Source organism: Sander vitreus, chromosome 14 (genome assembly GCF_031162955.1).
Source record: "Sander vitreus isolate 19-12246 chromosome 14, sanVit1, whole genome shotgun sequence".
NCBI classification, from domain to species: domain Eukaryota; kingdom Metazoa; phylum Chordata; class Actinopteri; order Perciformes; family Percidae; genus Sander; species Sander vitreus.
Window position 1 is genome coordinate 15,177,203 of NC_135868.1, and position 27,098 is coordinate 15,204,300.

General features: G+C 42.1%; 1 protein-coding gene across 6 annotated transcripts in view; it reads left to right on the forward strand.

Annotated features, from left to right (window-relative positions):
* Positions 1–27,098, forward strand: part of ripor2 (RHO family interacting cell polarization regulator 2) — a 67,625-nt gene that overhangs the window by 12,739 nt on the left and 27,788 nt on the right. For 5 of the 6 annotated variants that reach the window (XM_078267373.1, XM_078267372.1, XM_078267374.1 and 2 more), the window contains exon 2: positions 25,883–26,003. In XM_078267373.1, the coding sequence (XP_078123499.1) occupies positions 25,883–26,003 (121 nt within the window). Of the gene's footprint in view, positions 1–3,955; positions 4,202–25,882; positions 26,004–27,098 lie in introns of those variants that run through there. The other variant, XM_078267375.1, reaches the window with a different exon arrangement.

The following is a 27,098-nucleotide window of genomic DNA, read 5'->3' on the forward strand; positions in this document are numbered from 1 at the left end:
TTTGTCAGAATTATCGGAAAATGTAGTTCCTGACTGGGAAAATGCACACTGAATTAACATTGTGAGATAGAGTATGCCTTGGCAGAGGTCTGTGCTCTCCGAGTGCCCTTTTAGTTTTCTATGCGTTTGTCACTATGAGCCCCCCTTTCACCCCTTTTACCTATAGTCATTTGATCCATTGCTGATATAAACAAAAATATAGTGCAGCTTTAAAATATACAAGTAGTCAGAAATTAATTTAAAAACAATTATATTGTTAGCACACACCTGCAGTCTGCAGTCCTACAGTATGACATGTCTCCAAGCCCATTAGGGCAGAAGCTCTACCTGCAACAAGCAATCTGTCATTATAGACCAAAGAGCCACATCATGGGGCCTTGCCACAGGGCAATATACAGCCTTTTATTGGTTCACCTATGTAAAGACACACAGAATAATATGTCTTTGTACAGAAATATAGAAGCTTTGCAAGTATAATTTAGGAAGCAATACAGTTGACACACTTGTGTTTTTCAAAGCTGCACACACACATACAGTAAACCGTATTTTGTGTTTCTTTATGTTTCTGCTGCAAACAGAAACTAAAGTTGAGTTCTCAATGTCAGAATTTTACTTAGATTCAAGTTGGGCATTAGCAGCTAGTGAAGTCCAACAATGAGTCATCTTAAACAGGGCTAGTAACCTGAGAGGAGGCAGCATTTTCTTTTGACATTTTAGTGCCACACTCTCACTCTGACACACACACACACACACATACACACACACACACACACACACACACACACACACACACACACACACACACACACACACACACACACACACACACACCGTCAGCTGTGCCTGTACATCCTTTTGCCTTGACCTTCCTGCCCTCCAGTCATGTGGCCTTCCTGACTCATGCTGGTTCAGTGGTCAGACGTTGTCAGGCAGAGATGAAGGCAATGTTTAAAGGGATAAATAAAGAAAAGTAGTACGATTATGGATGAAGGACATAAATGCTTAACTATATAACAGATAATAATTGGTGGTAGAGAGAGTGACAGAAGGTGTTTCAATGCCACGCTACATGCAGAGCAGGAGATTGATGGTGGTGACCAACAGCAGTTGTGGCTGGTACAGAAGGAAAGAAACTTCTCTGCTGGGAGGTCAGTAGGTTTTGATTTTATTCATACCTTCTGCGTATGCATGGATTTATAAATGGGCACACATACCTAGGTACATAATGTTTACATACCCAATGGTCTACAGTTATGGTTTATACAGTGAGAGAGCAGTAAACAGATCTGAGTGGGTTTCACTGAGGGTCACGAATATTCTGGAAAGGTCACACAGTATACATTTCAATAAAGTCTTGCGACCAAAATAAGTGTATTTTAGCATTAAAAAAGTGTGTTTTAAGTGCAGTATAAATCAGTGAGGGTCTGTTCGAAAGTGAGTGAGCTGGACCACATCAGAGATGGAGGGAGAAAAGCAGTGAAAATCCTTACAAACTCTGTTTATTTTGTGAAGCAATCCTCTCAGTCTTTTTTTATCCACTGTGTCTTAAGAAAAGAAAACATTGGTTCTGAGGGGATCTTGATCATTTGGAAGTTTCAGATGTTATTTAATGTGACAGGGGATTGTTAAACAATTTCCACAGTGTTCTTGGTTAGAACACTGTAGATTTTCTGTTACAATAAGAATATAGAATTTCCAACACATATTGTTGTTATGTAGTTTAGTTTTTAATTAAAGTTATAATCTTGAATAAACAAATGCAGTGTTTCGTTCGTGACACTGTATGTGAGCCAGAGTGAATTTTCTGCTTCCTGAGAAAATTCTTGAGAGGATTAGAGCCAATGATGCAGATTAGCCCAATGCTAAAATACCTGTTGTAATTTTAATTTGATTTTGACTATAAATAGCTGTTTATGTGTCTGTGTGCATGTGTGTGTATGTGTGGTTGCAGGTGTAAGTGTATGGTCTTCTCTTTGCATGTGTGTATTTGTGCTCACTGGTTCTTCAGTAAATATAGCTACTAGTCAGGGGCTGTTGATGACAGCCATAATTACAGGCTGAGCTGTTCAGCAGCTGAGAGACTAGGAGGAAGAGAGAGGGGTGTGTCTGTGTCTGTGTCTGTGTGTGTGTGTGTGTGTGTGTGTGTGTGTGTGTGTGTGTGTGTGTGTGTGTGTGTGTGTGTGTGTGTGTGTGTGTGTTAGGGGTAGCTGAGTGGCATATGAATGTGTTCTACCCAGCATTTCATTTGAACATGTTGGAAAGTAGGATGCAAGCTGAGTGTGGTTTTACAGTTTTTAGAAAGTAATGTTTGACATTACATTTCAAGTATGTTTCGCCAAAGAACATTTAAGTTAGAGAAAGAAACTGGGACAGAAAATGACTGATATGAGCTTTGTTTGGTTGAGGTGTGTGACTGAATAGATTTGGCAGTGAGGTGGGAGAGCTCACTAACAGCAGAACATGTGGAGCTGCTGCTGCTACTTCTTTTGCTTTAACGGACGATGAGGAAGGAAAAGGCCTCTTAAAAGAACAGAAGATGAACAGTGATGATTTCTTACGAAATTGAAACCGCAACGTTAATTTTCTTGCCATATCTGTACTCACACAAAGAAGAATCAGAGGTGACAAATCCTTTAACCTCCCCTTTAACATTGATCATACCAACGAGTCATTATGAAATCCCTTCCTCTACTAATACCAAACTGATGGATTAAAAGGGACAAGCCATTTTCTGCTCCCTTTGCTTCTTGGAAGGGCGAGCTGAATTGGATTTGTATGGACTCAGCGGAACAGCATATCCACTTATGGAGGGCAATTATGCTGGCAGGAGAACCTAAAGTCAAGTCACTTTACATAAAACCAAGTTGTTCAGTAGAAATGATTTTTCCTTCAGCCGTCAAATAGCAGCACCTGTGTGTTTCACGCAGTTTGTAGCTCCTAAAGATAGAGGTGTTTGTGTTTTTCATGGTTCCCTTCCATGCAATTCAATTTGTCCAGAGAAAGCGCAAACGCTGCAAACCCACTTGAGGCAAACAGATTGGAAAGGTAATTTTGAAAAAGCCCCCATTGTTAAGGCGTGTAATCACAGATAATCACACCATCCATTTCACAACCTGTCAATACATTTACAAGGACACAGCACTGGTAAAACACGGCAGAATGAGGCAGGTTCTACTGTACTTCTGCAAAAGTTTGGTTTAACATCCAAGTGAACATGAAAGGTCTGAACTTAAACCCACAAGGCTGAAAAGGTATCTGCTTCTCTCTCTCACTCTCTCTCTCTCCCCCCAAAAAATGGCTCTGCTGCTATCCAGAGTACAAGGGCAAAGACAAATGTTTGAGACAGTTCATAAGGTGACTGCTGGTTAAATCTGGTGCTCAGGCATGGATTCGTCCTGCAGGCCCTGGTGTGTGCTTAAACTCATGACCACACTAGTTTCTGCTTGTCAAAGACCAATACATAGGGAGAAAGAGACATTACATCCATAAGAACTGTATGTCTAAGATCTTCATTTTCTTGTGGTTTTATTTACTTTTAATAAATTATTTTTTTATTTTCTTGTTTATCTGTAACGTAATCTATCGTTGGCAGTATTGCTACACCAAAATTCATACGAATAAATCTCCTCTGATTTGAATTGATTTGAAGAGACAGACAGACAGACAGACAGACAAAGGGGCCAAAGAGAAAGGCCATAGCCTACTCCAAGCTTGATTCATGCTTTCAAGGCACGCGCACCTATACCCACAAGCACGTGCAACCCCACCACACACACACACACACACACACACACACACACACACACACACACACACACACACACACACACACACACACACACACACACACACACACACACACACACACACCAGACTGACCCCGCCCTCCCTGTGACATCCTCCGCTTCTGATTGGCTCGCCGTTGTTCAGGCGGAGCGCCGCAAACAAACTGGAATGTGTGAGGGGGCTCAGTGTTTGCTCTGGACGGCCGCTGCATCGAGTCTCATCGGGTGACAAACGTCGATCATCCATCGCTCATTTGTTCATTCTTGTGGGAGATATTTTTTTAAATTTACATCTCGAACAGCAGAAACACATCTGCGTTGAAAGCGCACTTTTTCTTTTAATTTACGCATGGATGGAGAGGCGCAGGTAGACGGGCAGAGACGCCACTGAGAGCCACTCGTGAAGTTTTGCAGAGGTAAGTTAAAGCAGTGTCCAGTGCAGCTTCATTAACGGTCAATAACAAGGGCTTGTGTGATGTGAAGACATGCGCTCATTCAGAAAACAACTCCTTTCTCTCAACTGTGGGGGGGGGGAGCTTGTTCTCCGAAGCAGTAGGTTAGTGGATCACAGCGATGCGTGAACATAGTTCTCCTAAGATGCCACTCATTGGAGCATAAACCACCGATATTTTCATTTTTAAGTCAGGTTTTCGTGACATATACTGGGCTAGGCTATATCTCTGGATAGTGCACAGGATCAGTCAGTAATATTAGCCTGATATATTTTCGTTTTGGGGATGCTTTTCTGAAAATATAGGTTGAGATTTATTGTTTTAATAATGAGAATTAAAGTGATTTTGGAGTATTTCCAACGCAAATGTGTTTTTGTTGCGTGATCTGTCACTCCCTCTTGACAGATGTGTTGTGCGTAATTTCTGGCCCTGAGGTCGCTTTGTGTTTTCCTGGAGGCACGTGAAACGTGTTTAAATTGGGGAAAACGTTGTGAAGCTTCTGTCAGCATGTATGTATCCGTGCATGTGGGTGTGTACTTTATTACTGATGAGTGCAAAAGTTAAATGTGGGAGAATCAGGTCAGTGGTTTTAAAAATGCCCCTCCAGGTTTGTTGAGGATGGAGGTCAAAGGGTATCAGCCTTTTGTCGTGTATTGCATGTTGATACCACCCACAGTGGATCTGCCAGCTGAACCAGAGCAGCAGAACTGAAGAGAAAGTGTCTGTCTGCAAAGTGAGCAGCCTTGACTGTTCTGTCAGGAGATATCTCCAGTTGTTAGAAGCTTTCTACCTGCCAGATGGTCTGCAAATCTCTTTTCATTCTGGGCTTTAAAAACACCCTACCTACCTAGAGACAAGTGCGAATTCCTTGATATTTTAAAATCCCCTCCTTTTTTTTAAAAGCCTGCCAACTGAGCTGATGTTATCTTTTCAGCTGCATGTCCTCCAACTTGATCAAAAGCAACAATTTGTTAGGCTATAAGAAGTCCTAAATTCTCAGCCAGTTCCAATACACTTAACAGGACACATTCACCCAAATAAACATGCAGCTTGCAGCAAAGCTTTCCCCCTGGCCGCTCATGCTGTTTCTGAAAAAAAAGTGTTTTTTTTCTGGGCTAAATGCTCTTTCAGTGCAGCGCCAGGCTGACTTTGATATGGTTAAGTGGATGTGCTTTGCTTCCCTGCCAGCCTGTTTGGGTCATGGCTAAGCTGTTTGAAGGGGGCTGGAGACGAGGGGGTAGCGTTTGTGCCAAGCCGAGACAGGCTGCAGGGATGCAAGACCAGCGTATGTTCTCAGACTCCCCTCACCTTCTCTCTACTTTACCCCAGCCGGCTTTTTATCCCCTGCATCTGCTCCCTCAGTCTCAGCCTTCTTTCTTCTCCCTCCTTATTTTTACTCTCTCTCTCTCTCTCCGTCTTTCACTTTCTCTGTTTCACTTATACACATACACACACACACACACACACACACACACACACACACACACACACACACAAGCACTTATTTCCTCCTCTTTCTCTCCGAAGTCTCATTAAAGGAATTATGACTGTGTGGTTTGGAGGAAATTCAGACGCTTGGTTCGTTTTGTTGGGTTTTCCCCAAACTGCTAAAACACAACAACTGCAAATGTTGACGTGAATGTGATTTTAAAGGAATGTCAGCATTCCAGCATCTCCTGAACGACCTAAAGAGTATTTTCATTATTGATAAATCTGCCATTTATCATCTCAATTGTCCATTAAATGTCAGAAAATAATGAAAGATGGGAGTCCGAGGTGACGTCTTCAAATATCTTGTTTTGTCCAAACCCCAAATATATTAAATTTTCTATCCTATAATTCAAAGAAAGAAAATCTTCACATTTTTTTAATGCTGCAACCTGAGGTGGTTTGGCACTGTTTGAAAAAAATATCAAATATCACAATTGTTGCCCGCTAATTTTAACTACCCGATTAATTCACTAAGGAGCACATGGTCCACCATCTGAAGTCAAAACATCATATAGCAGATTATAATCAATACAGTAATTGTGGTTGCTTAGTTTTTACTCATAGCAACAAAATTAGCAAGCATCTTAATATCCAGTGGGCAATTTGACTAAACCTTAAGGCTTGTGAACTTTTACAGCCCATTTAAAAATGTTTTACTTGGTGATATTGTATGCCTTGGTTAATGTGATCAACTGTTATAGGTTTTTGGCCAGAAACTGTCTTCTGTTCAGACTCGTAGTTTAGAGATATTTTTAGCCATGCTGGTCAGTCCACCACTTTGGTCCAGAGTGAAATATCTCAACAACTATTGGATTGATCGGTGTGAAATTGTATACAGATAGTTTCCAGATGATGAATCCTAATGACTTCGGTGATCCTCTGACTTTTCATTTAGCTTCATTATTCTAGAGTAGCCTCAATGGCCGTCTCACACAGCCAATTCAATAGAAGCAGATTATGAAGGTTATGTAAATAACGAAGCAAAGGAAGGAGGAGAACTATGACCTGAAGGTGCATTGTGCTAGCAGCCATGATGAAGACTTTAGTGCTTTAAAGTCTATTGACATCTCACACACGGGGCACTTGACCTTTTTTCTTTTTCTCAAGAACTGTGTGTGTGTGTGTGTGTGTGTGTGTGTGTGTGTGTGTGTCTTTCCATCTGTGAGCATATGTGTGGTTTTTGTAGGGAAATGTAGGCCTTGCATTTTTACAGGAGGAGTGCCTCCTTAAAGTTTTCACAGCTGATAGTTATTTCATAAGGCGTGTAGGCTGCTGAATGTTAAAGTGCTCCATTGGGAATGGGAGATACATTATTTCACTTGGAGGTTTTCTATGCTCTGGATGCACTGTGAGATAAAATACTTAAATAATGAAGTAAAATCTCCTGCTGAGTTTCCATGATCCAGACTTCCAAATTTAACTCAACCCCTGGTCTTCATCTGGGAAGCTGCTCTGATATAACTGGCAAGAAGTTGATTTTGTTCTGGTTCTCTGATGGAACTTTAAGGTTCCCTTTGGGAAAAATGGGTCATTCTTTTTACATAAATAGCAGACAGTTGTTTTGATATGTCTGTCACAGTGCATACAAACTAGTATTATTTTAGAAACTGAGTTAGGTCTCAACTTTTTACACCTCTTGTTTGGAGCAAGTCTGTTGGGGCAAAGTGATTCATGATGTGTGGCGTTAATTGTGACAAACCTCCATTTAGACTGTGGTTTATTAACACCAGTCTGATAAAGAGGCCGTCCCTACTGCTCTGAGTCAAGGGTTATCTGGGCTTAAGATGGTGGTCTGGCCTTGCTCGCCTGTCTCAACATGTCCTACACTCATGACTCTACAATCACAACCTCCTCAGAGGGGGTGGGAGGTATTTTATGTGTGTTGGGAATTTCTGGTGTCAAATAGGTGGGTTGTGGTTGTTACTCTGGGGTTAAGATGTATGTGGAGGGAGGGGCAGACGCAGGGAGTGGAGTGTTGACTGGGACTGTGGAAACGATAAGCTGGGAGGAATGAAGAATGAGGAGTGGAGGTGAGATGGGAACAGAGCAAGGCGAGAGAAGAGAAGAGATGAAGAACCCCTTTGGTCCAGACTTGAATATCTTAACTATTGGATGGATGTAGATAACATTTTGTACAGACAATCATGGTCCCCAGAGAAAGCAAATGTTAGCATGCTAACCCTGAAGTTAAACTAAGGTTTAAACAAACACTAAACATTGTAAACAATATACTGGCTAAACATCAACATGTTGGCATTGTCACTTAGCATGTTACCATGCCAACCTTAGCATTCAGCTCAAATCTTACTGCCTCACAGAGCTGCTAGCGTGGATGTAGACTGTTATCTTGTTTTTCTAGGTGTGAGATGAAATGAAAGAATAGAAAAGTAAATACTGCATATGCTCAGCTGTCTTCACAGGCCCTCTGCTTCTTATACAACCAGTACTCTCAGCTGTGTATCAGTGAGCGAAGATACAATAGCTTTGGCCTGTATAAGGGTTACTGAGGACAGGGCTGCTTAACCACAATCTGTGCCTCAGACAATTCCTGTGAATGAGAGTGAGGAAAGAATATGTATAGCCCACTGGCAGTTAGTATATCACATGAAAGTCATATCCAGACAACACACACATATATACAAATGCATGTTTGTGCAAAGTGCGTACATGTTTGTGTCTTTTTTTTCTCTGCTCAAAGCATGAATAAGAGGCAGTGATGTATGAAAAATGATAACCTGAACAATTTTGTGCTGCTAATGGACTAATTAGTGCCCAGACCTATGTGCGTGTGTGGGGGGCATCCGTCAATGTGAATGTCCACCCTTGGGTTTTCCATCTTTTATTATTTTATTTTTTTCCATCACTTACCCCCCCACCCTTCCTCCATGTGTTTCTAGTTCTTACAGTCCCTTCCCATCTGTCCATCCCCCCCTTCCTCTACTCTCCTCCTGGATACAGACAGAAAATGTATGGAAGGGGGTTGTTGAACCCATCCTCACCCCTTCCCCTGGTGTGTGTGTGTGTGTGTGTGTGTGTGTGTGTGTGTGTGTGTGTGTGTGTGTGTTGCCCTTTAATCCTCTCCTCCAAACTGTGTGGCCATGCTATGAGGGGACAGAAATGCACCACATGGCACATGCTACACTATACATCATGTGTGACACATGATATTTGTCATACACACACCTCTGGCTGGAGCAGCTGGGAGCTGGAGCGGCGCTATGATTGCCATAAGCGTTTTAGGGTCTTAAGCTGATAATCTGTCTGTTTTGGTATTTGTGGTGCTCCCTCTGCAGCATCCAGCAGCTGGAAAAGACACTATTGGTACACATCTGTGTGTTATGATGGTTTTATGTCTGTTTGTTTGTTTGCCAGCATGAGAACACCATGCAGATACAATTTTGGTGTGACACATCCAGTGCCAGCTGTCCTGACAGTTGTCTTCATAGTTACTTGTAATAAGTTGTACATGTGCTGTCAACATCGTGATGGATCTCTCAGCAACAATCAGTGCTGTACTTTTTTCCCAGCCCCCTGTCTCTTCTGCTTGTTTAGTTGTTACCTCTGTTGCCTCTCACTGTTCTTCCTCGTCATTTGTGCAGATTTTCTTTTTGACTCTTCATCTTACCCAGTATACACAACGCTGTGATCACATTTACTCCCAGACACCTTTGCAGCTTTTTGAGACGAGACTTTTTGCACCTTTTGCGATTGGTTTCTTCTGTCACAAAGTTGAGTTCTCGGAGGCACCGGGGAAGTGGGTGTTACCGTTACCCAGCTGCCTCGGATTTGCCGTGACACACAGCTGTGTGATGTCAAATAAATTAAAGAGGAGGGAAGGGGCGGAGGGATGACATTGCTCCTTCGCCTTGAGGCGAGTCATTGCTAGGATGACGTTTTCTCTTTTCTGCCTCTCCTGCTGCAACACAATATATCGTTGGTCAGAGCATAACCCAGAAATGTCACTGTTGTAGCTGGAAACACAGTAGATATGGTCAGTGCTGAATTGATAAGTTGATCAGCCAGAAAATTAGTCTACCTAAGCGTTACATGTATGGGTTGGATAATAGAGACAACAAGTTTCTTAATAGAAAGCCTTGGTGACAAACTTGAGGTATTGAGTTTGAATAACGTGAGCATTTACAGGCAGCAAGGGTCAAATGACAAATCACGTTGCATTATAGGAATTGTAGGATCCAGCCCTTGGTGTTTGACCTAGAGTCTAGACTAAAAGTCATTATATCTTGCCTATACTACTTTGATTGGATACTTGTTTTGTTTTAATCTTCTCTCACAAGTCCCCCAACTTTTTGGATGATCAATACTAAGTCCTTGACATGGCCTACCCCTTTAAGTTGATATTGTAAAACATTTGTAGGTTGCAGCTTCTCAAAAGCGAGTATTAAGAGCTTTTCCCTGTCTGACCCTTTCTGAATCTCTTTGGGTTTTTTAACTGTTAAAAAAAGAAAAATTGGTAGACACACAACATATTTGGCATTGACAAAAAAAAAATCAACTTTCTAATCGATAATGGAAATAATTAGTTTCAGCCCGAGATGTGGTACTGTGGGATCACTAAATGTCACATCAGACTGAAAGATTGAGTTTTTATGTCATTTTTTACCGCTGTGTTGTAGAGGAAAAGGTCACATTTAAAATTCAGTTGTGCTGTAAAAACGGCATTTCAAATTTGTAAGGCCACTAAGCGGAAAGCTATCCATCTCCACTACAATTATTGGTGATAGCACTGAGAAAAACACAGGGGATACTCATGAAGATATAAGACTGTTGGAGCAAAACATTATTGGTTTGGCTACCAAAGACTTGGATTATGTTGCACATGATTCACCTGAGCCCTAATTATATTCATGAGTGGTTTAGTGTGATTATTATGATCTGAATTGATAAATCACACTATATTTGATTCAACTGCATGTCCCAAGTATGCACTTATGCTCACTAGGCTACAGCACACTGGGAACACTGTGTGTTTTTGAGTGTCTCTTGACCTTTTCTGCATGTCCTCCCTTTTCTCCCTCTCATCTTTCCTGCTCGGTCTCGGTCTTACACCGCAGATAAAAGCTGACACAAGCCATAAAAAAATAGAATAAAGAATGGCAGTAATCCATACAGGAGAACTCAGCAGGGCCAGATGTGTGCTACCAATGTATGTGAACAGCTGTGTGTGTAGAGAGGCTGGGGTTAGTGAACAGGCGGGTGAATGAGGTTACATTATGATCAGCTTTTTAAACGGTGCAATGGATGACATGTATCAGTGTCTGTATAACTTCTTATCTGTAGCATCGCCCACAGATTTGCATGTTTTTACAGTCAGTGTCTGAATCATCCTTGTTTTTGTTGTTGTTTTTCTCCAACTGTGTCTCTACTGTCGCTGTTTGTTTTTGATGTTTCATTTTCTCTTATCCGTCACAACTCTCTATAGAACTACTTCTAAAATCAAAATAATCAACACTAATTGTTAGAAAATTTAAGTAGTGAGGGTGCTCATGTTTGTGTACAACTTCGATATTTAATTTGTTTAATTTCCAGTATAATGCTCTGCAAGTGGCCATTGTCTCAAAATGCACTTCATATCTCCTCGATCCCCTGCTGTGTCTTTACCCCAAACAGCGTGACATCTCCACAGTTAGTTGAAATGAAAAAAAAACATTGAAACCACAGGTTAGGGAAAAGAGGAATAATTATCCCCTCTATTTCTCTGCCAGGGGGAGCTCTTTTCAGGAACATGCGGAACTGTCGCTTTTGTCATTTTTCTTTTTTGTTGTTGTCATTATTTCTTGATGTACTGTATTTTTCTTTTTGCCCAGCCATTGGTAAATTGTTATTCAGTTGTTAACATTATAGTAATGGCTTAGTCAAGGCTGCAGGAGGAATGAGCGGAGCATAAATCCACAGTGACTTCTGTTTGTAAATTGCACCCACAGTGTTTATTCCATTTATTCTCTTTTCCTGTCACAACCTACATTACCCCCAATGCCGATCTAGATTTTTTTTATTTTCAAACTTGTAGTCTTCAGACCTAACCGACGCTGACTCAAGTGACATCACTTGAGAAATGTATTTGCTTTACACTGCTCACATATGCAGTAGTACTCCCTTAGACCTGTAAACAGACTATGTGTACAATCAATAGAGTTCTCCTTTAGGTTGCTCTCCCATGAACTAACCATCATAAATATGACCCTGAGTCTGTGAGACTTTCAATAAGTGTAGGTGAGCTTCACCTCCAGCCTTTCATGGTCATACAAGTTCAGCAGCAAAGGCTTTGGTAAAAGGGTAATCCACGTCTCCTGGAAATCCCTGTAGCCAAAAATGCTGTGTTCAGAAGCTGCATGTTGTGTTATGGGGTCACTGCCTGGAGTCACTTAGATGGATCTAAATGAGAACAAACTAGTCCACAGGCTTTCAAATATAAACCAAAATCTTGACATCTGCATTTGATTGACAAGCTGTGTTTTTTATATGTATTATTATTGTGTTATTGTTTATAATCCCTGCAAAGCAGCATTGGTACTGAGTGGATCATCCTGGTGATGGCATGGTGGATGTGGATGTGCATTGTTATCAGAGTTCCTGGTGATGATGTCATGGCACTACTTCATTTGGCTGCAGCATTTATAGTCTTTGTTGTCAGTATGTCGATACTCAAGTCGGCAACAGACACGTGCTTTTATCTTAAGCTCTTGTCTCTCAGCTGATTTCTATTATACTGTCTAATAATGTATTCAATTTCATAAAAATAATATTTGAGCCCATTCATCTGGATTGTGTATTTATCCGTATGGCTTACAGTTCTCCCAAGTGATTACACGCTGCTGAAATGTCAGCAGCAGCTGCCTGACTGTAACTTCAGTCCGGACACGCCTCAGTTAATCTGGTCATCTGTACATTTAAATGCCACTTTATATCCTGGCCTTAATTCTTCCTGCATGCACTGCCCCACCAGGACACTGATGACATATTATTAGAATGAAGTGACTATAATGGCAACTTAACGAAATGTGAATGTATTTAGACACACGCACGCACGCACGCACGCACGCACGCACGCACGCACGCACGCACACACACACACACACAATAGGGGTGTAAATAGCAAAAAGTGCCTTTGAACGCTGGGGAAATGTCAAGGTTGACAGAAACAAGCTTTGGTTCTTGTTAAACATGGTGGCTCAAAAGAAATATATTTAGTATACTAATTATGTGTACTGATTGAGGGGACACATAATTCCAACACTGGCCTAAAATACCCGCCTGCTCTCTAAAACCTATATCTGAAAATTAGATGTCAGATTTAATGTTTGCGTGTTTCTATTTCTGTAGCTTGATGGCAACATTTCTGACCTATCTCGACTTTCATGTGATGGAGCTGGCACTGTCTCTTGGTTGTTTTTTGGTAAGTCATTCGCCATGGGAGGATGTCTGAGATCAGAAGATTTGGATTATTTGGGTAAGGATTTCAGGCAGCTTGATTAGTTTTGGCTAGATAAGGTCCTGATACGCAGCGTGAAGCATAAATGAACAAAATCTAATTCTTTCAAACTGTAACTTGTAATTTGACTGTAACACGTTGACTTGTGAAATAGGTCATCAGTTACTTTGTCTTTACCACCATGTGTCAGTTCATTGTTGTGAACGTTTGAGTTCCTTCTGGAATGTTCCACCATTGTGGCCGTTCAAAATGACTGTTACAAAGAGCCATTGCTCACATCTGTAGGGATGACTATTGACCGAGCTATTGATTCTTTTTGTACCTGAGGTGTCATCGCGCCATAGCTGCATCACACAGGACGTGTTGAAAATTCTGTACTGCCCATTGTTTCTTTTGTGTGTTTTGTCTGTGTAATGGGATTGCTGGAACCCCATTCTGGTCACTCTTAGTCTTTAGTCAGAGTGTAAAAATGTTATTTGTCATCCTAGAGGTGACAGAGTACAGGTGACTGCAGCCATAACAGAGTCTCTATTCTCCGCTTTAAAGCTTTTGATGAATTCCTGACTGTCAACAGGTCAAGTTATTTACAACATCTTCCTCTGTGTGTGTGTGTGTATTTGGCTCTTTAGCAGCTAAATGCTCCGCTATGTTCACCAGCAGTGGATTTGTAGAGCGTTATCCCTGAATAGCTGCCTGCTGACAACCCAGTTGAGAGTGAACCAAAACAGTTAAGTCGCAGGTCTGAAAACCAAAACAATGAGCTGAAAGTTGCTAAAAAGCTCAGTAGACCCGAGGGGAACTGCAGAGTTGGGTGATAATTGTATGTGGGTTCATCACTACAAGCAACACCTTTTCATGTACACATTGTCATTTAAACCTATAGTGCGCAACTATTTTATATTAATGAACTTCCGTTACATTCAAGCCATTGCCAAATGAGTTGATACAAATCTAATTAAGACTATCAGCTCCACACAACTCTCAATGTATTGCTTAGTATGGTTTTGGTTTACAATATGGTGTTGTCCGGCGAAATTCGCATGCATACATTTGCAATATCTGCAGGCATATTTGTCAATGTCGTACAATTTACCTGCAGGGAACTTTGGATTTAAAACATGTTCTTTCCAAAATGGTCAACAGGTTAATGGGACACGTGATGAAAGTGGGATTAAAACATACTGCCTTGCCCTTCATTTTAAAATTAATCTTATGCACGTTATGCAAGCATGGATTATGTCTAATCTGTAAAGCGTTCAAATTTAAGGATGTCTTGCTGCAAGTCTTAAATCTTAACTGAGGAAACTTTTGATTTACATGCACTGGTGTTTTATGAGCATGCTTAGTAGACTAAAATGAAGCTACCTTAGTTTCTTTTTTAATGTGTTTGAGACTCTTGAAAGGTCCAAAACAAGCAGCTTTGCTCATGTAAAACAAAACAAAGCTCTGTCAGGTTTCCTCACTCTTGTTTTCAGGTTTGAACATGATTACAGGAAATGAAAAAGACAGAAAGAATCACTGTAATATGATTTTGCTCAAGGATGGCAGCCTCCAGCCAGTTTTATCCCAATTTGGAGCCACACCAGCAGTTACCTTTCTCACTGAACCAGTTCACACAGACACAGACACACTGATCAAGGAATAACTGAGCAGCTTTCAGGCACACGCTTGCAACCTACAGGTTGTGTTGGAACATGTTAGTCCATTTCCAGTGATGTAAACAGTATATCATCACTATAATCTCTTGTATTTGTTCTGTTTCAACAGATGTCTGATTGTTTGTATCTTGTAACCAGACTGCTGCCTCTTTTTATACACTTTTCTCCTTTCAAATCTCTCCTCAACTCCTCACTGCTTTATTCTTTATTTTCTTCCTATTTTAATCTGGACTTCCTGCCATATTAAATGCAGAAACTAAATTAGAAAGGAAGGGACAATGACAGGCAGTTTAAGGACGCTTTTAATGACATTTAAAGCAGCATCTGTAAAAGATCTGAATATATAAAAAAAAAACCTTTTTTTAAAATGAAGGATGGGTGCTTTAAAAGCCTTGGCCCTGTAACACGAGGGCGTGTGTCCTACTTCTTGGCTGTTGGCTCATAACCGTTGTTTTACGTAACACACTTCATCTCATTTTGTCTGTTGTTGCCATGGTAAGGCTAATTTATACCGGCATTAAGAATAAGGGCTCCTGTTCTTAATATGCACTGCGAGCTGATGCTGTTTTGTTTTTTTACACACCAATACACACTCAGGTGTGTGTGTGTGTGTGTGTGTGTGTGTGTGTGTGTGTGTGTGTGTGTGTGTGTGTGTGTGTGTGTGTGTGTGTGTGTGTGTGTGTGTGTGTGTGTGTGTGTGTGTGTGTGTGTGTGTGTGTGTGTGTGTGTGTTCTTGTTTAACTACATTTTTGTCCAACCAGCTTTTTGGGGCCAAAATGCTGGCAAGTTTAAAGGGCTGTTTGAGGGTTAAGACCTGGTTTTAGGGTTAGAATTAGGTTACGGTTAGGGTAAGGGTTAAGGTTAGGCATTTAGTTGTGATGGTTAAGGTTAGGGTAAGGGGCTAGGGAATGCATTATGTCAATGACGGGTCACCACAAAGATAGTGAAATGCACTGTGTGTGTGTGTGTGTGTGTGTGTGTGTGACTATAAAAGGAGAGAGTGAGGTGGACACAATGAGCAATATTCCTGATATTGAGTTGGAGTCTATTTTGCACATTTTCATTGTCTTAAAACAAAGATCTTCTCCAACTTACCTGCTTCTTCTCATCTCCGTCTCCTCTTTTGTGATTGCTGCAAACTTCATAAAAGAGGACAAGTTTTTAATGATAAAATAAATCAATAAGAACTTACCTCATCAGTATTCTTCATGGGTAGAGGAAAGGTTTATTTTACAATCAATATACATTTGTATGAAAGACTGACAATGAGAGTGAGATGTAGAGAGAGTAGGGAGAACAGAAGCAACAACAACAACAATAAAAAAATAAATAAATAAATAAAAAAAAAACTCCCACAGCAAATAGTGGTCTGCCAGCAGTAAACTTGCTAGTAGATTAGTACGCTAGCAGCATTGTTAACTCAGCTAACCAGTCCAGCTAATCAGTCAGGCTGTAGTGGTCCGTCGAGACATTCCTGTGTCTTCCTAGACACTTTCTCATTCCTCATGCACTGACCGACATGTTCTCTCATGCTGGTCCCCCTTTACTAACCATTTTTAACCTTTCTTAAGGTTCAGGTTAAAATTAGGTCTAGGTTAGGGTAAGGGTTGGGGCATCTAGCTGTGATGGTTAGGGTAAGGATATAAGAAATGTAATGTGTAATGTGTGTCAATGAGTGTCCTCACAAGTGTGTGTGTGTGTCTCTTTTGTTTATTTGCTCTTGCCAAATCGCAGCTCAGCATACTGATCAATCTAATGTTCACATATTCCACAAAGAAACACACTCTCACACCTTGTCGAGGGCATTTGAGGCTGTTAGTGTGTGAACGTCAGAGAAGAAAGACCAGTGAGTGGACTTGAATGGCGGCTGTATTCATCACGGGGTAACGGCTGGCACCAAACCAGAACACACTGCGAGAGTTGGCATTGTTGTTCTCATTCTGAAAGGCTCTTTAGTTGAGATGAGCGGTGACACTAAGAGGTGCGGAGGTTTTTATGATTCAGTGACTGAACTCAACTCTTTGTGAGGTTGTGTGTGTGTGTGTGTGTGTCTTTATACGTGGGGACCATTGATTTAGTTTGTTTTGAAGGGGTTTGCTAAGGCTGGGAAAAGTTTTGGGAAAATCCAGAAGCCTGGACGTGAGTGTGAACGTTTAGCATACCACTCATGCCAAAATGTATACTGCAAAAACACAGAGTAAAAACTAGGCTATATTTCGTATAACATTGAGTAAATGACAAATATGTTACTCTCCTGTTTTGTTCACCCATCATTGTCTAAAACCTAAATCAATCAGTCAATCAAATTTTATTTAAAGTGAAAAATCACCATTAAACATGGGCTCAATGCACTTTACAATTAAAGGAACACAGAAATAACAGACAGCAACAAAACAATTGAACAACATTAAAGCAGTAATAATAAACAATTCAAAACCAGCAACATAACAGAATAAGTGTAAAGGCTTGTTTGTGAAGGACTCAGAAAGGATGGTGCATTATGGTTGGCTGTAGTATAATGAGTAGAGGTAGGTCTTCAATCTAGATTTAAAAATGTCAATTGTGTGAGCTTCTTTAACATTTAGTGGGAGGCCATTCCAAAGATGAGGAGCACGGTAGGAGAATGCTCTACTACCAACAGATTTTTTTGTTTACTAGGAGAATGACCAAAGACCAGCATCAAGGGCATGGAGAGTGTGTGCCAGTGTATATGGTGTAATAAGCTCAGATAAATAAGGTGGTGCGAGTCCATGCAGGGCCTTGCATGTTAAAAAAGAACCTTAAAGTCAACTCTTTGACATAAAAGGTAGATTAGAGATTGGCCTGTAATTGTTGAACTTGTGGGTCAGTATTTGTTTTTTTAAGCAGCGGTTTAATAACAGTGGTTTTATATAATAAGAAGATATCTACGTAAAACAGGAAATAGCTCTTTAAAAAGGTTAGATGGTAATGGATCTAGTATGTAGGTTGTAGTTTTAGTGAGTTTAGCCACAGTGCCAAACAGAAACCGTGGATTATTTTTTATTAGTGTTGATCTGATTTTATTTGTCCTAAAACTCTGTCACGTGAGAAGTCGCATGCTTAGATTTGCGCCACCTGCTCTCAGTGGTGGAATGTAACGAAGTACAAATACTTAGTTACTGTACTTAAGTACATTTTTCACACATCTGTACTTTACTTAAGTAGAATCAATAGTGCATTATTTTGACTTTTACTTCGTTACGTTTTGCTGCAACTATCTATACTTTCTACTCCACTACATTTCTACAACGTTCCGTTATATTTTTGTTACATTTTCTGATCAGTTTTTCCCCCTGTCAAAACGTCTTCCTGACCGTCACACGTTTGTCTCACCAGTGAAGTTTGGTTGCCGTAGATATGGGGCACCGCCGATCCTTCATCGGCTTCCAAGCCGGCTTTGGTGCTTCAGAGCCTGGGCGCAGCGCCGCTGACCCTCGGTAATACAGCCTCCAGCGAAAATGAAAATGTTTTTTTTTTTTTTATTATTCCTGTTTTTAAATCACAGTTGCCATCTATTTCTCTCCACAGTGTTTTTTACTTCTCCGCCAGGCTGCGTAAGACGGGTTCATATCTTATTTATTTGGCTGGACATCTTCACATCCGCTCCCCCTTTTCCGCTGCTTCACACACTTTATTTGCTTACGCTCCCATGGTTAAAGGAAATAAAACCGTCTTAAAATACATCCATAAATAAAACCAACCGCATTCCGATTCTAACAACATACTTCCGTTTTATGCTGTTTAGGATAGGAACTTTTTTTTAAAGCCAGGCCTTGTGGTAGTGGACAGTATGGATACTGTCGAAGCTCAGCATCAAAATAACTGAACCACCCCGTAAATCACGGGTCGCTAGACACAGTGCCCTCACTGACCAAGGTGCAAACTAACCAAATAATCAACTTTTTTTCTTATTTGCATATTACCATTTAAAATGGTATAGTACTTATACTTTTACTAAAGTAAATATGTCTCTGGTTAGTTGTACTTTTACTTAAGTACTGAGATTCAGTACTTCCGCCACCACTGCCTGCGTTCAAGTTCTGCAGTTCTGCTTGAGTGCACGAGTGTAGTTGGTGAACCATGGTGGCATTTTCGTCCGAGTGCGTTTCCTGGTTATAAGAGGTGGGACACAGTCAAGTGTGTTAAGCAAAGCCAGTGTTAAGCAAAGCAAATGCCTTGTAATGCTCTGAACACTTACTTTGAGTACGGAGAGAGAAACTGAAGAACACACAAAAATGGTCAGAGACTGGCCAAGGAAAATTACTTTATCAAATTTTACAAGAGCAATTGACAAATGTTCAAAAAGTATTCGAAAGTCGAGATATCATTAATGTAGAAACTCTTACTAGAGAGTGAACTTGTGTTTAATAGCGCAAATTTTAAATCACCAGAAGAGAACTTAAGAGAATGTAATGTGTCCGGTTTAGACACTGTCTGTTGGTGAGGAACAGCACTTAGGTTTGATAATAGTGCAAACTGAGTTGAGTACACCCTGTTACCTCTATCTCTAATCAGAACGGAAATAATAAACATATCACCAGGGCTGATTTCACATTGAGAAGTGCTTTGTGAGGGACAGCTGATGAGATGAGAGTCAGAAGATTATATGTGATTGCACAGCAAGCTCATTTTGTATATATTCCATTTACTATGACAAAGACAAGCAGCCAATCCTGACATTTGAGAAGCTAGTTTGACATTTTTGCTTGAAAAATGACTCATTAGTTAGAAAAAAACAGCTGATGTAAAAATGCAGGTATTGGCTTTGTTATTGAGGGAAAGAAGATGATTTTCTTTTTTATGAAGTGTCACATTAATCCAGCAGTGGATGGGTGAGTCCCTGATAAATTAATGTAGGACAAACACTTTTCTCTGCTGACAGTAAGTTGTACTCTTATTACCTCTGTTCCTCATCATGGGCAGAACTACCATCAGAGTATGGAAGGGACTTGAAACTAAACCGCTCATACCACCTGGTATCATTATGGGCAGTGTCCAGGATCTCTCGTCCGTCTAAATTTATGAGAACTCTTCGGGAAACGGCAGAAGTGCAGGGAACAGTATCCAGCCAGTTCTGTGATTATCCAGAGAACATTAGGTAACAAAATGTAGCATGTATCATTGGCTTTTTCTTTATTTGAGCATAGAAACTAGGCTTAGACATGGTGCTGAAACCATTCATGGAGTTCCCAAACTAACAATTTTGATAATCTATCAAGGAAATGCCAAACATTTGTTGATTTTAGCTTCTTAAATGTGCAAATTGGCTTTTTTGTGGTTTATATGATAATAAATTGAAAAATGTTTGGGTTTTGCTGCTTTTTCTTGTCTTTGTTATAGTAAATTAAATATTTTTGGGTATCAGACTGTTGGTCAGAAAAAACAAATTTATGAGAACTCCTTCGGGAAACGGAAGAAGTGCAGGGAACAGTATCCAGCCAGTTCTGTGATTATCCAGAGAACATTAGGTAACAAAATGTAGCATGTATCATTTGCCACCCACTGCTCCTCTTTTAGGAGGGTGAGTCAGAAAGTCAGAGAGACAAACATGGCAAGACAGAAAACTGTGCTGTTGAGCATCCAGAAACCAAAATGGACCAAAATGCTTTAGAGCATTCGGGCTAATTGCTGCTCTCCTGTATGGACTTTAGCCTGGTACCAACTGTGGCTAGAGCAAGGCGATAATGCAATATTACTGATTATTGTAATTCAATAGAATAATATCATGATGATATGATTATACAAATTTTATTCTGCAAATTTCTGTCATCCAAATGAACGATTCTGAGCAAGTTGTGACTAAAAACGAACAAGAAAAATTGATTTTTGCAGCAATACTATTGTGATATTAATTTCAACCATATTTTACTAGCTGTGGTTAGCCTACAATTCGAAATTACATAGAATATAATAGATAGGCAACCAGTCTGTAGAACCAAACAAGGTGTATTTTTGGCAACGTCTTACCAATCAAACCAGAATACGCTGTTTGAGGCCAAAACATCTATCCAGCAATTGGACCTGATGACTCATTTACTGAGTCACGGCCATCAGGGTCCTCAGTGTTAAAATGAGCTAGCTGCTATTAATAGCCTGAACAGTATCAGTCTCACCGGCCTATTGTCCCCCGGCAAAAAACAAGGCTCTACTCTTTCCTCGGACCCCGTGCCGGGTCTTTGTGTGGCTCTCTGTCTGTCACACAGACCAAAGGAGGAGATATCAGGTTGCTCAACTGCTTGTAGCACTGAGGTGTGTGTGTGTGTGTGTGTGTGTGTGTGTGTGTGTGTGTGTGTGTGTGTGTGTGTGTGTGTGTGTGTGTGTGTGTGTGTGTGTGTGTGTGTGTGTGTGTGTGTGTGTGTTTGCATGACGAAATGAGCTCCACACAAAGGTAGTCTGTACTCTGGTGACAGAAAGACAGATCGATCAGGGGGGGAAAAAAAAGGGCACCTACAAAAACAAGGCCGCACAAACAGAGTGACAAACAAACTGACAGAAAAATGTAGTGTTTTGCTCGTCACTTCGTTTTTTAAAGTTGTTTAACTAATGATGCGGCGGGACGGTTTATCTTGTTTGTGTGAGGAAGAGAAGCAGGCTAACAGGAGATCTGAATACTGAGACTTCACAGATCCCTCTGCTTGTTAGTGGAGTTTATTTGATTTGACAAATATGTCTCTCTCCTCCAGGCATTTATGTGTTCACGATACTTTGCCTTTAGCTCAGTTGTGAAGTGATACAGATTTACAGAAAACACACACTATTAACATTGAGATCAGCATGTGGTCAGTTGAGCTCTTTGAGCACAACAAGCCAAATGCCATTGTTGATTTTGGGGTGAACTGTCCATTGTATAGTTTTTTTTTTTTTAAATATCCACTGAACTGCCCTTTTAACTTTAAATGCCAACATGCTGCCACGAGCACCATGGTCATCATCATCTGGACAAAATCTCAACATGCTAGCTGAAACTGTGATTCAGTTATCTCACTGGATTCTTCCCTCTGGGCACTTCATCTCTGCTACATCATTATCTGACAGCTATATGTGGACGTTTCTCTGTCTATTTCCAGCTTGTTCCCCAAGTGCCCACGTGAGCCATGTTGCATTCCACATCATCTTAATAAAAAAGGTTGAAATCAGACAGGCTGCTAAATATAGACACAGTGATAAAAGATGTCTTAACTATAGGAGAAGCTGATTAGATAACTCAGCCATAGGACTGTCTAGATAGTTTTTTTTTTTCCTGGACACATGTAAAGTTCCAGGAAACCTTGAGTGGAGTCCTGCATGGGGCTCCAGTCGGGTAATGATGGACACATGGAGAGGCGTGATTGGGAGGAACGGCCTCCCTGATCTAAACCAGAGTGGTTGTTTGTTGTTGGACTTCTGTGCTAGTCATGGATTGTCTATAACGAACACCATGTTCGAACATAGGGATGCTCATAAGTGTACTTGGTACCAGAGCACCCTAGGCCAAAGGTCAATGATCGATTTTATAATCGTTTCATCTGATCTGAGGCCATATGTTTTGGACACTCGGGTGAAGAGAGGGGCGGAGCTGGCAACCGATCACCATCTGGTGGTGAGTTGGGTCAGGGGGTGGGGGAAGACTCTGGACAGACCTGGTAAGCCCAAACGGGTAGTGCGGGTAAATTGGGAACGTCTGGAGGAGGCCCCTGTCCGACAGACTTTCAACTCACACCTCCGGGCGGAGCTTTTCGTGCATCCCTGTGGAGGCTGGGGGCATTGAACCCGAGTGGACAATGTTCAAAGTTTCCATTGCTGAAGCTGCGGTGAGGAGCTGTGGTCTTAGGGTCTTAGGTGCCTCAAGGGGCGGTAACCCACGAACACCGTGGTGGACACCGGTGGTCAGGGAAGCCGTCCAACTGAAGGGAGTCTTTCCGGGATATGTTATCCCAGACGACTCCGGAGGCAGTTGCAAGGTACCGAAGGGCTCGAAGGGCTGCAGCCTCTGCCGTGAAAGAGGCAAAGCAGCGTGTGTGGGAGAAATTCGGAGAAGACATGGAGAAGGACTTTCGGTCGGCACCAAGGTACTTCTGGAAAACCGTTCGCCACCTCAGGAGGGGGGAAGGGGGAACCATCCAAGCTGTGTACAGTAAGGATGGGACGCTGTTGACCTCAACTGAGGAGGTAATAGGGCGGTGGAAGGAGCACTTTGAGGAACTCCTAAATCCGACTAATACGCCCTCTATGGTAGAGGCAGAGCTGGAGGATGAGGGGGATTGGCATCAATTTCCCTGGTGGAGATTGCTGAGGTAGTTAAACAACTCCACAGTGGCAAAGCCCCAGGAATTGATGAGATCCGTCCAGAAATGCTTAAAGCTCTGGGTGTGGAGGGGTTGTCTTGGTTGACACGCCTCTTCAACATTGCGTGGAAGTCTGGGACGGTGCCTAAGGAGTGGCAGACCGGGGTGGTGGTTCCCCTTTTTAAAATGTGGGACCAGAGGGTGTGTGCCAATTACAGGGGTATCACACTTCTCAGCCTCCCCGGTAAAGTCTACTCCAAGGTGCTGGAAAGGAGGGTTCTGTCGATAGTCGAATCTCAGGTTGAAGAGGAACAATGCAGATTCCGTCCTGGTCGTGGAACAACGGACCAGATCTTTACTCTCGCAAGGATCCTGGAGGGAGCCTGGGAGTATGCCCAACCAGTCTACATGTGTTTTGTGGATCTGGATAAGGCGTATAACCGGGTGCCCCGGGAGATACTGTGGGAGGTGCTGCGGGAGTACGGGGTGAGGGGGTCCCTTCTCAGGGCCATCCAATCTCTGTACGACCAAAGCGAGAGCTGTGTCCGGGTTCTCGGCAGTAAGTCGGACTCGTTTCAGGTGAGAGTTGGCCTCCGCCAGGGCTAAGCTTTATCACCAATCCTGTTTGTAGTATTTATGGACAGGATATCGATGCGTAGTCGGGGTGGAGAGGGGTTGCAGTTCGGTGGGCTGGGGATCTCATCGCTGCTTTTTGCAGATGATGTGGTCCTGATGGCATCATCGGCCTGTGACCTTCAGCACTCACTGGATCGGTTCGCAGCCGAGTGTGAAGCGGCTGGGATGAGGATCAGCATCTCTAAATCGGAGGCCATGGTTCTCAGCAGGAAACCGATGGAGTGCCTTCTCCAGGTAGGGAATGAGTCCTTACCCCAAGTGAAGGAGTTCAAGTACCTTGGGGTCTTGTTCGCGAGTGAGGGGACAATGGAGCGGGAGATTGGTCGGAGAATCGGAACAGCAGGTGCGGTATTACATTCAATTTATCGCACCGTTGTGACGAAAAGAGAGCTGAGCCAGAAGGCAAAGCTCTCAATCTACCGGTCAGTTTTTGTTCCTACCCTCACTATGGTCATGAAGGCTGGGTCATGACCGAAAGAACAAGATCCAGGGTACAAGCGGCCGAAATGGGTTTCCTCAGGAGGGTAGCTGGCGTCTCCCTTAGAGATAGGGTGAGAAGCTCAGTTATCCGTGAGGAGCTCGGAGTAGAGCCGCTGCTCCTTTGCGTCGAAAGGAGCCAGTTGAGGTGGTTCGGGCATCTGGTAAGGATGCCCCCTGGGCGCCTCCCTAGGGAGGTGTTCCAGGCACGTCCAGCTGGGAGGAGGCCTCGGGGGAGACCCAGGACTAGGTGGAGGGATTATATCTCTAACCTGGCCTGGGAACGCCTCGGGATCCCCCAGTCGGAGCTGGTTAATGTGGCCCGGGAAAGGGAAGTTTGGGGTCCCCTGCTGGAGCTGCTACCCCCGCGACCCGACCCCGGATAAGCGGATGAAGAAGAAGAAGAAGAAGAAGAAGACATATAAAGTTGATTTCTAGAAGGCAAACGTGGGCTTTAAAACTTCAAATCTGTGGTGCAATCCTCATGTATGTAGTGACTTCTGCTTGTGATACTCTCTATGACTTTTAAATGGTTATCAGTCTGAAATGCCTTGAAGGTCGACCTCTTACTTCAGGTAGAAAATATGCACAAACACCTAACGGAAAGTGACGAGTCATGTTTTGTGACACCTGCCTGAGGAAGGAAAATGTGAAAAAGTAACAGTTGCGGTATGTTTGCAGATGAGTGGTGACAGGTAGGCCAGAGCAGTTGAGACATGTTAGTGCAGGCTCTGAATGCTGCTCGTCCACATCACACATGGCAAGCTTCACCAAAAGGGCCTACTTTGTCCTGCAGTGCATAATGCTGCTCTGCACTCTAATTAACCTTTCTTTTGACATGGTTTGGGTGTTAATTGAGTCCATAGAATGCTTTTGTTGTAGAGTCCGGATCGGGCCAAATTTTTCTGTCCAAACCCGGCCCGCGTCCAACAGAACCGTGACCGAGCCCGGCCCGAGCCCGACAGGCATCAAGAGATTTATGTCCGAGCACGACCCGAGCCCGACACCGTTAAAATCTCATTTTTTTTCTCATACTAATGACACATGTAGGCATACGTTTGTTTGTGTGGAAAGCTTTTATTAAGCAACTGTAGAAAGGCATTCGGAAAGGTCAACAGATGAGCGCATCAGCGCACACGGGGCAACAAGCTCACATTAATAAGCTGTTAAAATGGTCAATGTGTTAACCTTCACTGCTTGCTTCGTTTCTGACCGTGATCAGAAAACCAGGGGAGACTCTGTACCTCCAGGGCTGCCGTTATAACATGAATAACCCTGCTCCGGTCGCATTTACACGTCTGCTCCTCTTTCTCTATCTCTTTTCTGACCAGCTTCCACATAGACACATACACACACAGACACATGAGCTCTCTTAAAGTAGCCGCAGCACCATTTTACAACAAATGTCTTATCACGCTGATGTGACCGAGCCCGGCCCGAACCAGACCATAATTTCTAAATATCTGTCCGAACCCGGCCCGGCCTGTCGGGTACCGTCGGGACCCGTCGGGCTCAGGTCGGGTATCCATGGCTTATTTTGTTGTACCAATGATGTATTACTGATCCTGATCTGGAATCGGTCACTCGGCAGCCAAATATTGTTAATAGATTTGTATGTAATGGATATATGTGTTTGTCTTTCCTCCAGGAGTGTCATCCCGTGTCCCGGAGATCATGGCGGCCGGCACTCACTCCCCCGGAGGGCCCAACGGCATAATCCGGAGTCAGTCCTTTGCCGGCTTCAGCACGCTACAGGAACGACGCTCTCGGTAACTCTTTAAAACTGTGTTCCACTGCTCTTACTCATATCTGAAATGACAATTGAGGTCAGGGTGGCAAATTGATTTTCCACAGCCAGTATTAGTGTATTGTATTCTCAGAAACGGTATTGATTTCGGAGGTGAAGCTCTTTAGAAAATACGTTAATGATCACTATTTTACCAACATTTAAGGAGGGTCCTCCAATAAATAGTTTGCAGTAGATCAGGCATCAAAGAGTCGTTTTATCATTGGATGGTATTCTTAAAGGGGGATGTAATCCCACACTCCCATTTTGTAACTCAGGCTTTCTGCCAAAAGTGTGAATTCATCATTGGGGTTATTTTCTCAGACTTTATAAATGTCCTCCACAGAGGACATTATATAACTATTTTTACAGGCGGGGTTTTACTCCTCCTGACAAGTACACTGACCTTCATTTGTAAAATAAACCTCCATTAGGATCTGATTGATGTTAACTTACATATATTTTTAAACAGCTTCTAGTGCACCTCTTATCAGTTTGTTGTAATTAGTTTATTCTTTAAGCAGAAACTCCCTCCTTGTATTATTCAGTGATACAGTTGTCACTTAGTCTTTCTCGGGATTCATTACAGCAGATATCTTCTAGGTTATTTGCTGTTTTGCATTGTGTTAAATATGGACATCAACATCTGTTCTTTTCATGTAATCAACTGACCTGTAGGGCTAAGGACAATAAGACAAAGTAAGTACATCTTACATAAATTGACATGACGTAAAATCTTCTGATTTAAGAGCAGTAACCATAGAAATTTCACTGGCAGTCATTCACATATATAACCTACATACATAACACCTGGTGAATCGATGTAAAATCAGTGATTTTTTTAGAATGATGTTCAAGCCTAGAGACAGGATTTTAATAAAAGGGCAGCAACTCACTTCTTGGAAACTATTCTTGTTGAGTCTATGTCCTGCATACCTCTGCACAACAGACACTGTTAGCATCAACACAATTTGTAAAAAAAAGTCTGAGAAAACCTTTATTTGCTTGCCACGTTGGTTGTAAAATGTCACTTTTAGAAATTTATCACTTTAACGAGACCTAGATTAGGACATCACTG